Here is an 18,167-nt window from a genome sequence, read left to right as displayed (position 1 = left end):
TAATTTTATCCAGCCTTTCCCTGATTTTCTCTTAGCCATAGCAGTGTGTTAGTGTACCCCTCCTTTTCTTGTGTAAAGACTGAGGAGAATAAAGCATTAAGTACGGTTGCCTTCTCAGTGTCCTCTGTAACCATCCTCCCATCATCGTTAATTATGTGTGCAACATGCTCTGACCTCGTTTATTTGCTGTTGATACATTAAAAGAATTTCTTAGGGTTCTTTTTACTATCCTCTGCTATTTGTCTCTCGATGTTGGTTTTAGCCATTTTGATTTGGTATTTACATTTCTTATTTAATTCCTTCTATTGCTGGAAAGCCGATAATGTGCCCTCCGATTTATATTTCTTGAAGGCCATTTTTTGTTTTCCCTAATAAGTTTTGTTACATTACGGTTTAGCCAGCCAGGTTTGTCTTTGGCTCTTCTAAATTTATATTAGGATCAGTCAACAGTTATCTCCCTTTGCAAAGATTTTCCAAGATCTTCCTAAAAATGTATTGTAGCAAATGGTAAGGAAAGTTATGTCAATCACTGGGCCACTAAGACCTAACTTGTGTGCAAAAAGAAAGCCAAAGAGAGAGAGTATTCTTCCATTCCTATGTCTACCACTTGGTTTACCAGAAGTCAAACACGGGCTATACTGTAAACTCTCTTGTTCTATATCGTGTAGTATTGCTTCTGCTGAGAATGGCCAATGTACAGTGCCTTGCGAAAGTATTCGGCCCCCTTGAACTTTGCGACCTTTTGCCACATTTCAGGCTTCGAACATAAATATATAAAACTGTAATTTTTTGTGAAGAATCAACAACAAGTGGGACACAATCATTAAGTGGAACGAAATTTATTGGATATTTCAAACTTTGTTAACAAATAAAAAACTGAAAAATTTGGCGTGCAAAATTATTCAGCCCTTTACTTTCAGTGCAGCAAACTCTCTCCAGAAGTTCAGTGAGGATCTCTGAATGATCCAATGTTGACCTAAATGACTAATGATGATAAATAGAATCCACCTGTGTGTAATCAAGTCTCCGTATAAATGGACCTGCACTGTTATAGTCTCAGAGGTCCGTTTAAAGTGCAGAGAGCATCATAAAGAACAAGGAACACACCAGGCAGGTCTGGGATACTGCTGTGGAGAAGTTTAAAGCTGGATTTGGATACAAAAAGATTTCCCAAGCTTTAAACATCCCAAGGAGCACTGTGCAAGCGATAATATTGAAATGGAAGGAGTATCAGACCACTGCAAATCTACGAAGACCTGGCCGTTCCTCTAAACTTTCAGCTCATACAAGGAGAAGACTGATCAGAGATGCAGCCAAGAGGCCCATGATCACTCTGGATGAAATGCAGAGATCTACAGCTGAGGTGGGAGACTCTGTCCATAGGACAACAATCAGTCGTATACTGCACAAATCTGGCCTTTATGGAAGAGTGGCAAGAAGAAAGCCATTTCTTAAAGATATCCATAAAAAGTGTTGTTTAAAGTTTGCCACAAGCCACCTGGGAGACACACCAAACATGTGGAAGAAGGTGCTCTGGTCAGATGAAACCAAAATCAAACTTTTTGGCAACAATGCAAAACGTTATGTTTGGCGTAAAAGCAACACAGCTCATCACCCTAAATACACCATCCCCACTGTGAAACATGGTGGTGGCAGCATCATGTTTTGGGCCTGCTTTTCTTCAGCAGGGACAGGGAAGATGGTTAAAATTGATGGGAAGATGGATGAAGCCAAATACAGGACCATTCTGGAAGAAAACCTGATAGAGTCTGAGACTGGGACGGAGATTTGTCTTCCAACAAGACAATGATCCAAAACATAAAGCAAAATCTACAATGGAAGGGTTCACAAATAAACATATCTAGGTGTTAAAATGGCCAAGTCAAGTCCAGACCTTAATCCAATCGAGAATCTGTGGAAAGAACTGAAAACTGCTGTTCACAAATGCTCTCTATCCAACCTCACTGAGCTTGAGCTGTTTTGCAAGGAGGAATGGGCAAAAATTTCAGTCTCTCGATGTGCAAAACTGATAGAGACATATCCCAAGTGACTTACAGCTGTAATCGCAGCAAAAGGTGGCACTACAAAGTATTAACTTAAGGGGGCTGAATAATTTTACACGCCCAATTTTTCAGTTTTTTTATTTGTTAACAAAGTTTGAAATATCAAATAAATTTTGTTCCACTTCATGATTGTGTCCCACTTGTTGTTGATTCTTCACAAAAAATTACAGTTTTATATCTTTATGTTTGAAGCCTGAAATGTGGCAAAAGGTTGCAAAGTTCAAGGGGGCCGAATACTTTCGCAAGGCACTGTAACTTCAGCATAAAGAGAAGACAGGCATTTTGCATTGTCTATTTCCTAGACTGTTTTCTCCACCGGGCCAATAATAATTGCTGAGAGGAAAACAGCCTGCTGTTAAGAGGGCTCATTAGCTCAAACTCAAATTACCCACACAACTGAATGAAAATGACACAGCTCTTCAACTCTTCTGTTCTGTAATACTCCATTCATAGGGGTTGATTAATTTAAACTTGAGAGTGCCAAATCTGGTGTAGCTGTGCATGGTAGCCAATCAGCTTCTAACTTCAGCTTGTTCAATTAGGCCCTGTTCACACCTAAGCGTATTTCAGCTCCTAAAACACTCATCTCTGAAGTCTCAAAACGCCTGAAAACAATACGCTCAGGTGTGAATGGAGCATTAACCTTCCTAGCGGTATTCCTGAGCGTGACTCGGGGTTCGATTTTAGAGCCAAAAACGGTAACCCCGAGCCACACTCGGGGTACCGCTAGGAAGATCGCTGGATCCTGGTAGAGGTTTTACTTACCTTTTCTCCGGGATCCAGCGAAGAATGCGGGCGGTATGCGGCGCCGGAGCTCTCTCCCGATCGTCTGCGAGCCCCGGCTTCCGTCTCCGGCGACGTGATGTCCGCCGGGGGGTGGAACCGGCAGCAAATTCAAATGTAAAACACACCAAACACACTGATACCATTCAAAATAAAAAAAATTCACATTACATTGCCCCCCCCAGTGCCCTTTCCTGCAGTTTTACTGTACTTTTTATGTAAATATTTGTATATATATATATATATATATATATATATATATATATACATATATATATATATACGTATATACATATATATATATATACGTAATTCTTGTGAATGAGCAGCCCAAACCAACTGTATATATATATATATATATATATATAATAAATGTATACAGTTGGTTTTGGCTGCTCATTCACAAGAATTACATGCAAAATAATGGTACCGCTTTCAGCACCTAAAATCCAAAAGAATCATACCGCCAGGGAGGTTAAGCTTTGACAAAAAAAAAGCAAATTGGTTTCTTTGCAGAGCTGCACCAGATTTTGCACGCTCCAGTTTTAGTAAATCAACCCCATAATGTCAAGTAGAGAGATCTACTGTGCTCTCTCTAAAGAAAACCAATAATGCTCTGAGATGTGTCTCATTGGTACACACTGTATTTAATATTTAGTAGTAATATTAAGTAGAACTAAAAGATTTTCTTTTCCATTTTGGATAGAGCAGGAGAGGGTTACAATGCCTCTCAGTTCTTTTTGCCATCTGTGTCCAATTTCTTTGATTTCCTGTCCCATAGCCAAAATAGGAAGTGAGAGGAAATTCCTCCAAAATTAAGGAATTCCTTGGTAGTCACCAGAACTAATTTACTCATTGGAAGATTTCCCCTCAATTCCTGTTCTTTTGGCAACTCAACATTTTAGATTTTCTTTCACTTTTTTTAGCAATGGTCAACAGGACAAATATAGAGGGTAAATCTCCCTAACAGGGGCATAGAATGCAATAAAAACCCAACAGGTGTCTTTATCCCCTGCCACTTTCTAAAATCTAAAACAAAAATAAAATGCCTTCAGTTATACTTTTTATATAAATGGTAAAAAAGATAAAACATCAGGAAAAATACAACTGATTCCAAACCACTTATTTCCCAGTAAGTCAGGCTGTTGGTAAGTATCCTTGTGGTAAGGGACAGGGGGTGATGCACTTCAAGCAAAGGGATGGAGTATAAAGACATGTAGTAGATATATTTTGAACAATGAATGCATAATTACCTGGCTTGAAAGACTCTCCCAAATGCTCCTTCTCCTATGTCTCTGACATATTCTATATTGTTCCTAGGATATTCAAGGCTGATGAGTTTATGGTTAAGAAGTAGCGGCATTCTCTGATACATTGGGTTTGGATGTAATCTGTCCAGGACGAGCTCTGAAGGAAGGGCTGATAGAGTTGGGACAGCAGATTCCCTGAAATAAATGTAATTTACCGGCATTAACAAATGACCATTTATTCAATGTTTCCTGTGCAGCTAGAGGTACAAAATAATAATGGAAGAAATCTCCACACCCTGCAATATATAGAGCTATGAGCAATTGCAGAGAAGGTATGTGGCTGCATGAAACACAAGGCCGCATAGGCTTTTACATATGTAACAGACCTCTGAAGTAATCTTTAATCATACCTTTTGTTCTAAAGTGAACTTCTACTAAAAGGAATCTGCAGGCTGCCTTTGCTGAGCATCTGAATGTGCTACTTGCCTGACTGTTATGCTGATCCTCTGGCATGGCATACTTGCCAACTGTCTCGTTTTTGCCAGGACAGTCCCGTCAAATAGGAGCCTGTCCCGGGTAATTTACATTGTCCCAGCAAGCGCCCGTTAGATGGGCTGCCCGTAAATGCCCGTTACGGGCAGCAGTGCCTGTAAAAAAATGGTTGCGGGCTGACATTGTAACTGCGCATGCGCTGTTCCAAGGCCTGCTGGGCTCAGGAAAACTCGTACAAGCTTTGCTGGGCAGTTACGTAATGGCGCCGCCCGGTGCCATTTTTAATTTAAAGGTTCTCCGACATTTTCTCGGCAGCGCCTCGCCGGTGCCGGCCGCCACAACAGAGCAGAGAAGGACCCCTGAAGAGTGAAGACACATTAACAGACATGTAGGTAGGTAGGATGAAGGCAACAATCTTATGTGCAAAAATATCTGGTAACATGACATGTGAATAAAGTGTCAAATGTGCTCAGGTGTGACCAGACAAAAAATGTAATATGCAAAGATAAATAAAGTGCAAGGTGTAAATAAGTACGATAAAACCTAAATATACCAGATAGTATAATTAGGTTTTATCGTATTTATTTACACCTTGCACTTTATTTATATTTCCATATTACATTTTTTGTATGGTCACACCTGAGCACATTTCACACTTTAGAATTGCAGGAAATTGTGATGAGAATTTTAAACTTTAGGCAGAAGTAGTGCAGCTGAATGGGAGAATTATTCCAACTCTGCTACTTTGGCCTTAAGTTTGAAATTCCCTTTTCAATTTGCTGTAATTCTTTCTTTATTGAGTAGACCCTATAATCTGATGATAAGTAGGTGGAGATTAATTATGCAGAGTGGGCGGAGCTTCATTGAAGTGGGTGTGGTAAGTAATTGATAGCTGTGCTGCAAAGTGTCCCTGGAATTTTTTTTTCAAATGTTGGCAACTATGCCTCTGGTTTCACTACTTTGAAACAAAGATCTGGAACAAGTATATACGGTAGTTCAAACAACTTAAAGTCAGATGTAATTATCTGCTTATTTGATCTGGGTTGGGTCAGAGGCTCAGCGTGACATCCAGGCATCTAGTATTTGTAAAATGAGAAGTCAGCAAGCCTCTATGCTTCTCAGCAAAGGTTTTCTTTAACAAGCACATATATAAGAAATCTGTTGACTTACTGTCTTGCCCAAGTGTTCAGGATATTTCTTTAGGCATTTAGCACATTCAAAATAAAATAATTTATGAAACAAAAAAAAAATGTATGAAACAAAAAATAAATTAAAATACATGGAAATGATACTTAAAGTGCTTAAGCCTTGCCAGAACAACGTTTTGGGGATATTGTAAAAATAATTGCTCTTTATAGTGAAGCTGTGCTTTTGCTAATGCAACATTTTCACTATAGTGCCACCCAAACAGCTGCCTATACTTACCTTCGCTTTACTCCGCACCACTCTCTTCACCTGTGAAAGCAAGGAGAAGGTCATATAGGGCTGAGGGTATTCTCCTTATGCCCTTATAGCAATGCTGGGTGCCTTAGCACCAAATAACCAAGCATCAGTGATGTCATGGCAGGACATCTTTTTGCTTTCCCAGGCAAATGGAGTGACGATGGGGCAAAGAAAAGGTAAGTAAGTAATTGCAGGGGTTGTCATCAAACTGAAACTTTTGTTTTGCATTCCATGGGAAAAGTGCAAATTTAATTTACATAAGAGTTTATAGACCCCAGACAAGCCCCCTTCACATATGGATATACTATTTCATAGTATTACTTTATACCCATAGGGCATTTTTATTAATAGAAGGCAAATTTAGGCATGCTTTTCTGCTGGGTTTATTTGCAGCCAGTAGTTACTCTAAACATTCAAATAGGGTTTACATTTTCTTGTTAGCAAATTAAAATGCTGGCATTTTCAAAGGAATATTTCAGACTAAAATGTTCACTTCCAGAGCAATATATAGTATATACAGTGGTTAATGAGCAACAAGTGGGTTCTTCACAAATTACTGATAAGGTCAACAATTATTATTCGGAATTAAGCAAATTTAAAAAAAAACATATTGATGCCAGCAACCTTGATGCTCATCATATTGTATATGCTGAGATATATAGTTTTTATTTAAAGGGAAATTCAGAAGAGTGCCAAATGGTAGGATTTGACACATGGTGGAATCTGGCAAACATGCTTCATAACTACTAAAGATCTGATGGAGACCTAGCATTTAATACTTGACAAACAAATGACCACTTTATAAATATGCACCTGACAGTAAAGAATTTATATAACTCAATAATGAGCCGCATCAAACAACAAAATTATTACTATGAAGGGCCTGGTATGAAGGGCCACGTTGTTTTTTTTGTTTATTTTTTATTTTTTATTAGCCAGGTGCTGGTAATTGTAACTGTGAGTCATTTTAAGCGCCGGTTCACATAGGAGCGACGCTACTTTCAGGGGCGACCTCCGAGATCGCGGTGCGAGCAGCGCGCCGCGACCTCGGAGCGGCCGCCACGGACTTCATAACATTGAAGTCTATGGCGGTCGCCTCCTGGTCGCCCCAAAGAAGCTCCGGACCCTTTTTCTAGGTCGGAGCGACTTGTGTCGCTCCTATTAGAACGGGTCCGCAGCTTTCCTATGGGAGGCGACCTGCGGCGACCTGTGAGGCGACCAGGTCGCCTCACAGGTCGCCCTAGTGTGAACCGGGGCTAAATGTGATTTGACTCATTCTGTTTTTTTTTTTTTTTTTTAGAAGTGCAATTTTAGCTGCAGCATGTTTTATGCATGCCACAGATGTGCCACGTTACAGGCACATTAGGGGGACCCCTCAGGCACTATATTTAAATACATTTTCATGTTTATTGTTGCATTTTAGAAATAAATAAAATCACTGTTTCTGAAAAAACGATTGTTTAAAAAAAAAAAAAAAATTTGCATTGACACATGTCCCCTAGGGCAGTACCCGGACCCCCATACCCCTTTTATGGCCAAATACTTGCATATAAGCCTTCAGAATGGGCACTTTTGAGTTTTCCTGTTCGGCTCCCATAGACTTCAATAGGGTTCGCCGTTTGGGTTAGAACATTTCCCCTGTTTTGGGAGTTCTGCTGCGAACCAAAGAGGGGGATGTTTCATGTATGCTTGTGAATACTACAGATGAAAAATACATATTCATAAATCTATAAAGGAATATATTCACAAAAAAAAAAAAAAAACAGATTCCTTCATTTACACAAACAAGATAGATGGAGTAATCCCCCCTGCAAGACAATACATTGTGAACTGATAGAAGTTTGATCTACCTATAGCCACATTAAGGCTCCATGTACACGGGACGCTGGAAATGGCCGTTTAGGAGCAGTTGGGCGTTTTTTTCAGAAGCCCCTGAACCCATCTACATTTTATCTTATCTGTCCATGTACACCAGGTTGTTTACAGTCATTTGCAGGCAGTTGCGTTTAGGGACTTTTTTTAGAACGCAATTATTTGCGTTCGAACGTGTGTTTCCCGGCGTTTCAAACGCACAAACGCGTCCGAAGGTGTCTAAACGCGTCCGAACGCGTCTGAACGCAATGACCCGCGTTTAGCGTTCGCGTTTTTCCATTTTAAAGGGGAATAATTTTTTTGACCTCTAGGTACGCTTCTAAACGCAAACGCCCGCAAACGCCACTAAACGCCCGCTAAACGCGGGTACAAACGCGACCGAACGGACGTTTCAAACTTCCTAAAAATTCCAGCATTCAAAGGGACTTTTAAAAACGTCCCGTGTACATGGAGCCTAACAGACCTCTACTTTATTTTGTCCTAAAAAAAAAACAAAAAAACATAAAGCCATCGTGTTCCTCCTATGTAATATCAGGATTACCCTTCATAGCCACACTTTTTTTTACGTGCCACACACATAGAAGTAGCTTAGTCCAGCTGCTCACTAAATAATTCAGATTTGTTGAGAAGCATTTTGGAACAGACATTCCAGTCTTTACGGCAATTACAGTGCTTATATGGCCAGCATTTGCTATTTTTTTGCAATGATAAAATTTGTTTTTGTCAAGTGCATAGTAGCTATTCAGATAGTAATCAATCTTAAAGAGGTATTTTAGTACATAATGCTCTTTTCATGAAATTCAGACATGGCAGAACTGCCCAAATGTAATATATGTGTTATTACTCACTAAAACTGGCAGGAGCTAAGATTTCAATTAGACACAAGGGTCTTACCTGCTTCACCTACTCTGACTTACAGAATGAGATGACTAACATTCCTACTGAGAGTTCAAAGCTCAGCATGGACCATATCGCTTCCAATGTGGACCATGGAGGCTGATAAACTTTCCTCTCCCATCTGTTTAATTTCTTTATTGGTAAAGCTGAATGTCAGCCTTACATTTAGCCATGCACCGTTGTACAGGCTCCTCTCTTGTACTGAAATTACTTAGCGTATTATCCTCGATACAGGTTTATATTAAGTAAAAAAAAAGGTGAATGTACTCACAAACCAGTTCTTGTGTCATAGTTAATACATAAAATCATCCGATCATGTCCCTGTTGGAAAATCCACTATACTTGTAGACATATTGGCTAACGCGTTTCAATGTTTCCCTCTTCTTCAGAGCCTTGTACAGATGTGCGGGCAAAGGATTTCATAGGATCCAGATATATGATTATCTTATCCAGTGCTGTTTTTCCTGGGGCCCCTGTTAGTTGAGGATATTTTAACCATTTCACAAGAACTGTTTTGTGTGTACATTCACCTTAGTTTTACTTAATAAAAACATGTATCGAGGATAATGCGCTAGGCCCATGTGCCTCCTGTTTTCTTTCATGTTTTCAGTGTTTTTGCATTCCCCTAATCTTGAGAGGGCAACAAGGCGTGCATTGTCCATATCCATTTACATGTCAAACAAAGTATTGCCAATGCACTAGGACCAACCACACAGCGCAGGAGAGTGAACATTGCAATTTTTTTCTCCAGAACTGAAAAATATTACTCTGATTTCACTGCACACTGTGAGCTTCTCACAACAGAACACATGATCGTGGTGGGGATATTAACCATATTTTATTGCAAATGGAAACAAAATGGGTTTATTCTTTACAAGCCATAAGCCCTCTTGGACTTAATGAATCTATTAGTTACAAACCTTTTTTAATAAACAGATCATTTTTTCAGACCACTCTCATATCAGTCATTGATGTTAGGATGGAGTATTAATGATATCTATGGACCGCATTTTGTTTGGTTTTTTATTTGTTTTTTCTTTTCAATTCACGTGTTTGTTTGCATTATGTATTGTTACTTTTTTTGTTCATTAGAATTTTTGGAGAAAAAAAGAAAAAACATTTATTGTTCAGACCCAGGTGACATAACCCATACTTTGTCCAAAATGTACAACTTATTAATTACACCTCTGGATCAATTGAGCTCAATTAGGCTTGATAAATGGGAAAGTGAATTGGGGTGCTCTTTCTCGTCCATACAGCGCCATAAGAAAATTGAACGGGTTTTTATTTCTTCAATATGTACCAAGATCCAAGAGACTAATTATAAAATACTGACAAACTGGTATTATACTCCAGATAGATTAAATAAGGTCTACCCTACAGTATCAGATAGGTGTTGGCGCTGTCGGACAGAGCAGGGCACTTTAATTCATATATTCTGGACATGTCCTAAGATAAGGCAGTACTGGGAAGAGGTTAAAAGAGTGACACAAAAATTTACTGAATTAGAGATTACAACACACCCTGCTTTCTTTCTCCTACAATTGTCGGAAACTTCAACCAAAAAATATAAGAGCTCGATAGTGAATCATTTATTAAATGCAGCAAGAGCATGTTTTCCGAGAAAGTGGAAGAAAGAGTTAGCACCTACGGTAAAAGATTGGGTAATGAAGGTTGAGGAAATAAATAAGTTTGAAGATTTAATTTTCACCTCTAGACATAATAGGGAAAAATATAAGCAAACCTGGGAAGCCTGGAATCTATTTATTCTCTCGGAAGAAGGAAAAGCTCTCGTGGAGTATTGAACCTATGGGGAAAAAATTTGGTGCCATTGGGTGAGAGGAAGGTGGGGGGGGGAAGTGAAGGAAAGGAGCACATTTTTTTTGTCTTGTTCTGTTTTTGGTTTTATGGTTTGTTTTGGGGTAAATGACGGATAAAATAGGTGAAGGCATCATCAGGTGTTTTTTTTGGGATAATAAGATGTGACTACAATGTTCTCATTATTATGGAATTATATTATTGTCAATATATGTTTGTTTATCAATGATGCCTTTAATAAAAAATATTAAAATTGAAAAAGGATGGAGTATTAACGATATCTATGGACCGCATTTTGTTTTGTTTTTTATTTGTTTTTTTCTTTTCAATTCACGTGTTTGTTTGCATTATGTATGTTACTTTTTTTGTTCATTAGAATTTTTGGAGAAAAAAATAAAAAACATTTTTTGAATAACCTATGTTGACATGCATACTGACTTTGTTTGATTTAATGCTGTTGTGCACTGCACTGTCAATAGGCTTCTTGGGTTCTCCCCGATCCCGTGTTACCATTGGCCCTCGATTTCTCCTTCTCCTCCAGTAGGGGAGGGATGACCCAGGGTGGTCCATATAGGATGCCCTTTTTTGGGGGCTCATAAGTGCTGGTGCCATATTTTTCTTTTTTCCCCCCTGTTGGTGGTTTTATCATGCTGCCCCTGGTCGTGGTTGTGTCCATCTAGGTCCTGGTATCCAAGTGCCCTTTGGACTTTCGGATGCCTTGTAGGTGTTTCATGGTGTTGCCATTCCCCCAGTGCTCCAGGTGGTGCTGGGCAGCTGCTGGTGGATGTGCTTCATCCGGCCAGATGTTGTGTGCAGGCCGGATGCGGCTTTCCCAGCTGTCTGCGTCTAGGCACTCTTGACAGGGGAGGTGGAAGGGTTGGCGCACACCATCTTCCCCCTTAGGATGTTAGCACCCTTCAGTGACGTCACACACAGGTGGGTGGAGGGGGTAAAAAAACCTGGGCCTCCAACGGTCATTTTGCCAGAACCTGGGGAGCCTTTTCACGTGGAAACTAAGCAGTGGTTGTCCTCCTCCATAGGTGAGTGGAAACAGCATTCATTTTACTTCAAATCCAGCCTATGCAGAGGGAGTGATTACTTGTATCAATGTGGGCAATTGAGATACATATATGTACATTGCTCCAACCCCCCTTAGGGGTGTTTTGCAGCAAATAACACATTGGGGTTTATTTACTAAAGGCAAATCCACTGTGCACTATAATTGTACTGCATCTGCACTTGGAAGTGTACTTGAAAGTGCAGTCACAGCAGATATGAGGGGGACATGCAAGGAAAATAAAAAAACAGCACATTTGCTTGCACATGATTGGATGATAGAAATCAGCAGAGCTTCCCCTAATTTCAGATCTTCCCCTCAGATCTACAGCAACTGCACTTCAAAGTGCACTTGTAGTGCACAGTGGATTAGTAAATCAATCCCATTGTCTTTTATAAGCAGTATATGCTAAATTTATCATGACTGGTTGCATGTTTAACAATTTTAACATACAGTTACCTTATCGGGAGCTATGAGCAGCATATTAGGTAACTGGAGGTTATATATTTTCTATTTGACCCTCCACTCCTTCCCCCCTTTTTTATATATTCCATAGATCTCTGAATCTGGACTCCATTAACCAGTTGCCGACTGCCTACAGTATATTTACTGCGGCAGTCTGGCTCCTACAGGCAAAGTGATGTAGGGATACATCACTCGCCTGAAGGCAGCTAGGGGGTGCACGCGCCCCCGATCATCAGCGGGGAAGCCGCTGCGGGTGTCAGGCGGCTCTGATTGCCACCAGGCACCCGCGATCGTTCCCCGCTGACAGAGAAGGACGGGCAGCTATTGTAAACACAGCTGACCGTTCTTATCTCTGGAGTAATCACAGAGCGCCTGTGATTCTTCTATGCAGGATCACGGGTCTCTGTGATCATTTCAAAAGCCCCACCCCCATACAGTTAGAATCCCTCCCCTAGGGTCACATTTAACCCCTCGATCACCTATACTGTTAACCCCTTCCCTGCCAGTGTCATTATTCCAGTAACAGTGCATATTTTTAGCACTGATTACTGTAGTAATGTCACTGGTACCCCAAAAAGTGTCAAAAATGTCAGCTAGGGGTCCAATCTGTCTGCCACAATGTCGCAGTCCCACAAAAAATTGCAAATCGCCGCCATTACAAGTATAAAAAAAAAAAAAAGAAAAAACATTAAAAATGACATAACTCTTTCCCGTAGTTAGTAGAAGCGATAACTTTTGCGCAAACCAATCAAAATACGCTAATTTTGATTTTTACATTTTTTTTTTAAGAATGTCCTATAGCAGAATGTGAAAAATATTGTTTTTTTTTCAAAATTGTCGCCTTTTTTTTGTTTATAGCGCAAAAAAATAAAAATTGCACAGGTGATCAAATACCACCAAAAGAAAGCTCTATTTTGAAAAAAAAGGACATAAATTTTGTTTGGGTACAGCGTTGCACAACCGCGCAATTGTCCATTAACCACTCAAGCCCCGGAGGATTTGGCTGCTAAACGACCAGGGGGTATTTTGCGATTCGGCACTGCGTGACTTTAACGGACAATTGCGCGGTCGTGCGATGCTGTACCTAAACGAATTTGACGTTCTTTTTTTTCCCACAAACAGAGCTTTCTTTTGGTGGTATTTGATCACCTATGCGATTTTTTGATCACGCGCTATAAACAAAAAAAGAGCGTCAATTTTGCAAAAATAGCAATATTTTTCAAATTTTTTATATGAAATTCCCCCCCAAAAAAATGTAAAAATCTAAATTTTTTAACATTTTCGGCCAATTTGTTTTATGCTACCTATGTTTGGTAAAAAAAATCGCAAAAAGCGTATTTTTATTGGTTTGCGCAAAAGTTATCGCGTTTACTAACAAAGGGAAAGATTTATGTCATTTTTGTTGTTTTTTTTTAAACGCGTAATGGCGGCGAACTGCGATTTTTTTTGCGGTACTGCGACATTGCGGCGGACAGATCGGACCCTTGACTGAAATTTTTGACACTTTTGGGGTTACCAGTGACATTTCTACAGTAATCAGTGCTATACATATGCACTGTTACTGTAAAAATACACTGGCAGTGAAGGGGATAACTTTTTTTGAAAGGGAGGGGCTATGTGTGTCCCTAGGGGCATGCTTTCTACTGTGATTGGCTGTGGCTTCAGATGTATGAACAGTGATCAACGGTTCTACATAGTAGAACCGTATGATCATCCTTCATACACAGGAGAGAATGACAGGCAGCTTGTTTACACAAGCCGCCTGACTTTCTCCCTCTCCCCCGACGATCGCCGAGTGACCGGCGGACATCGGGTCTGCCGGTCACACGCGCGGGGGGGTCCGTGACCGCGCGGGAGCGGGAGCGCGCCTCCGCGGGCGCGCGCTCGCTCCCCAGAGCCTCACAGGCTAGCGACGTAGACCTACATCACTCTGCCTGTGAGGGGCTGACTGCCGCAGTAAATATACTGTGAGCAGTCGGCAAGCGGTTAAAGTAACGCAGTGCCAAATCGCAAAATAGGGCCTGGTCATTAACAGGGGCAAATCCTTTTGGTCCAGAAGTGGTTAAAACGTATGACTCAGCTGCATCCAAGTTGGATTAAGTTGGATTGGTTTTCATTTCCCTAAGTACTGTCACTACTACATTGGTTTTAGTCAGTATGTATGCTGATTCCAAGTATTCAGATAACCCTGAGAAATCTATTCACGTCATAGGCTCTTTATTTTTAATATTATCTATATTGCAGATTCAGGTTGACTTGTGTCTTTGTCCCCCTCCCTCCCCCCACTGGCCCCATTTGAGGGGTGTGGGGGCTCAGCTTGGACCTCTGGGTGCCCTCTGTGTTTCCTAACCCTTTTGGTACTGTTCCTTCTGTCACCTCCAGCCTCCAGTCTCGGTTGGATTGGGTTAGAATTCTGGGAGCTTTGGTATGTGATGAGAGCTTAACATGATGTATGTACTTGATTTTTGTATCTGTTCCATTTTCTATATTTCTATCAGTTTCTATTCCATTTCATTGTATCTATTTATTTTACATACGTTCTTTATATAGTTGTACTGTTGCACTTTTACACTTCCTGAAGAAGCCAAAATTAGCGAAACATGTAGAAGATACTGTATAAGTGTATTTGGAACCAAGTACAATGCAACAATATGTATATGTATTCATATTATCTATGCGTTTATGGATTTTAACTTTTTTTTTATGAATAAAGTGCATATGTTTTAAATTTACTTTTTGTGGACTTATCTGGCACCTATAAAATCCCATTCCTTTCTGGTCTTCAAAAATGTCTCAAAGCAGAAAGTTAGATAGAGTCTGCCTCAATTTCTGGCAGGAGGATGTCCAATACTATCTAGACCTTTCTTTCGCAGCCTTACTGTCCATGGATTTTTTTTATTGGATTTCAGTTATTTTAATCATGGAAGCTCAGCATCACATGAGGGCAAAGCGTGTGAGCTGGTGTGAATGAGTCCCTTACTGACATCATATGCAAATCAAGGCTCATCCTTTTGATCTTCAAATGAATGAAAAAGAATAGATACAAAAGTAAAAGGGTTATCTCACATCTGAACAACCTCCCACTCTCACTTCTCTTCCCAGCTTTCTTACCACTCTGATGCTCCCTCCCTTGCTGGTCTGCATCATCCCTGCTCACTCTCACCATTCTTCTCCTCTTACCAACTGGTAACCCCCACACCCTCACCACTCTTCTCCCCTTACCACTCTGTAGCCCCCACGCTCTCACCACTCTTCTCCCTTTACCACTCGGTAGCGCCCACACTCTCACCACTCTTCTACCCTTGCCAATCTGTAGCCTGCTCACTTTTACCACTCTTCTTCCCTTACCACTCTGTAACCCACATACTCCCACCACTCTTCCCCCTTACCACTCTATAGCTCAGACACTCTCACCAGTCTGCACTTCCACCCTTTCACCAATCTACCAGCAATTTTTACCCTCCCTCCCCAGCACATGACCATGTCTGCACCCACCCTTTCCAAACTTACCAACACCACTTTACTTGCCACCACCTCAATTCATCTAATCTCACCCCCCCCCAGCTGCCCCAACCTTGACTGTTAAAGAACCGGACACACTTTAGCTAGTTTACTTTAAATAGACAGATTCTCAGACTGTCTCAAGCGTTGAATATGAGGCACAAGTGGAACATACCTGAATTGTAATATATAATAAGGAAATACCTGTTTATATTCTTCAGTTTCTTCTGTCTGCGACAGCAAACGAGCGCAACGGCTATTAGCAATATCAAGGCAGCAAAGCTGGAAATGGCAGATATGATAAGTGTCATGGAGTGTGCTGGAGAGAAGGACGAAGGCAACGATGGTATGGCTGGTGCCTCAAATGCTGTTTTTATAGTTGCTGGTAAATGTGGTACACCTTTAAGGAGGAATAAAATACAAGTTTAAGACAATAGGGTGTTGTGTTTTAAATACCCATCTAAACTTGCAGTTTGGCATTTGTGGCTCGATAGAAAGAATAGTCCATCCAATTTTGTTGCTAAAATAGATGTTGAAAAAAAAAATCTCCCTGCAAAAAATGCTGTTGTGGCAAAAAAAATGTTTTTAAACCAACACTTCCAGAAGTGAATTTTCTTGTCCCTTGCTACACTTTTAAGTTCCTCCTGTAGGCCCCTAAATTATCACAGGACACAGTAGTGACAGAGGGCCAGTAGACCAAGACCAAACTGCTGTGTGCAGTGGGAGACCAGAATAATCAGAATTCTGCTGAATATTTAGCCAGTGGTTTATTTTTATTGCAGCAGAGATTGGTGGCACGGGCAGCAGGGAGGCAAGTAATAATTATCTTCTTTGCAGGGAAACCTTTATTTTCAACTGTCTATTTTACATTAAAGTTGCTTTTATAAAATAATATGAACTGATTAGCTTTAACTTAAAGCAACACTTACAGAAATTGATTTACCTATTTCCTAACAATCGACTAAGCCCTGGCCCCTGTCATTAAAAAGTCCAATCCCAGAGCCTTAGCAGGCTGTAGATGGTCTGCTGAAATGCATGGAATGGCACTTAGAGCTTGGATGGGGCAGGGTTTCCAAATTACAGGCTGGGATGGTATTTACTAGAACTGGAATGCTAGATTACTGGGAAACAGGGGCTGGCTTGCATTGCTACATATAAATGGATAACATAAGCCCTAAGCAGTAGGCAATGTCTACTTTGCATATTAGCTGTACATATTTAGTAAATAGTTACATTTAGTGCATCATTAGTTTCTTCTGCATGGCATTTATTTTTGCATGATACAGTTTATAAGACTGAGTTAATTTTTATTATTACTCATTGTTTATAAAGTGCTAACAGTTTGTGCAGTGCTTGCTATAAAGCTTCATTTCCCCACTTGTACAAACATAATCATATAGATAGTGTGTGTGTTTGTCTTGTAAAAGTATTGAAAATAAGTCATATATAACCTTAGGCCCCTTTCATAAGAGCAGTCCGATCTGGTCCGGCTTTCTGTTTTGTAGTGGACACAATTGGACCCTCTATTCTCCTCTATGAGCAGTCGGATATAAATGGACTTGTGCCTGTGTATACCCAGCTACCTCCAATCTGATTCAATCTGGCAAAAACAAATGGAAGGGGGATCTGTTCCCCTACGTCTGACCAGATCAGAAGGCAGTCAGGTGTAAACAGACAGCTGATTTATTTACATCTGGCTGCCTATAGAGCAGAGCGGGCTGTGTCCGTGTCCGCTCTGGATAAGCTCTACTCAGTGGGGGATCAGCGGATGGATCCCCTGCTGAGAAAAACTGATTCAGCCAAAGTGAAAGGGGCCTTATTCATTAGGGCAGTCAAACACTAGGGAGGATGTAGAGTACAACAACCAACTAGATGTTTAAAGCAACATTAAAGCTTTGTTTTTTAAAAATTAAAATAACAAATGTGTTATACTTACCTGCTCTGTGTAATGATATTGCCCAGAGCAGCCCTTGATCCTCTTCTTCTGGGGTCCCCCATCAGAGCTCCATTCTCCTCCTCTTTGGCAAGTACCTCCATGGACAGCAGCTTTCCCATGAGTGCTCGCTTCCGAGCCACCCTGTCTGCATCTATTGACACAGAACGGGCAGCTTGGCCCTTCCCATGCTTGCTTCGCACAGCCTTCAGCATTTGATTGACAGCAGCGGGAGCCATTGGCTACTGCTGCTATCAATCTGCCCAGGGTGGAGGGAGACAGCAGTGAGAGCTGCTGCTCTCATGCACATCGCTGGATCGGACCGGGCTCAGGTATGTATAAGCGGGGGCAGAGGGGGATTTTGCAGCACAGAAGGTTTTTTACTCTAATGCATAGAATGCATTAAGGTGAAAAACCTTAAGGCTTTAGAACCTTTAGAAAGTTTATAACACCCACCCCTAGGTGGTACATATAAAGTATTTGAAAACAAGGAAACCTGAAGGGACAGTCATAATAAAATTTAGGTAATCAGATGACACGATTGGTAAAATTAAAGGGCAGTTGATTAATCACAATGAGACTGAATCGTATAT

General features: G+C 40.6%; 1 protein-coding gene across 1 annotated transcript in view; it reads right to left on the bottom strand.

The window, feature by feature from the left end:
• Positions 1–18,167, bottom strand: part of MUSK (muscle associated receptor tyrosine kinase) — a 245,538-nt gene that overhangs the window by 48,789 nt on the left and 178,582 nt on the right. The window contains 2 exon segments of the mRNA XM_082255087.1: positions 4,100–4,291; positions 15,846–16,041. Coding sequence (XP_082111213.1) covers positions 4,100–4,291; positions 15,846–16,041 — 388 coding nt within the window.

This window comes from Pelophylax lessonae (assembly GCF_965119305.1).
Source record: "Pelophylax lessonae genome assembly, chromosome: 1".
Lineage (NCBI taxonomy): Eukaryota > Metazoa > Chordata > Amphibia > Anura > Ranidae > Pelophylax > Pelophylax lessonae.
Note: the sequence above shows the minus strand (reverse complement) of the source record. Positions and strands in the feature narration are given on the sequence as shown.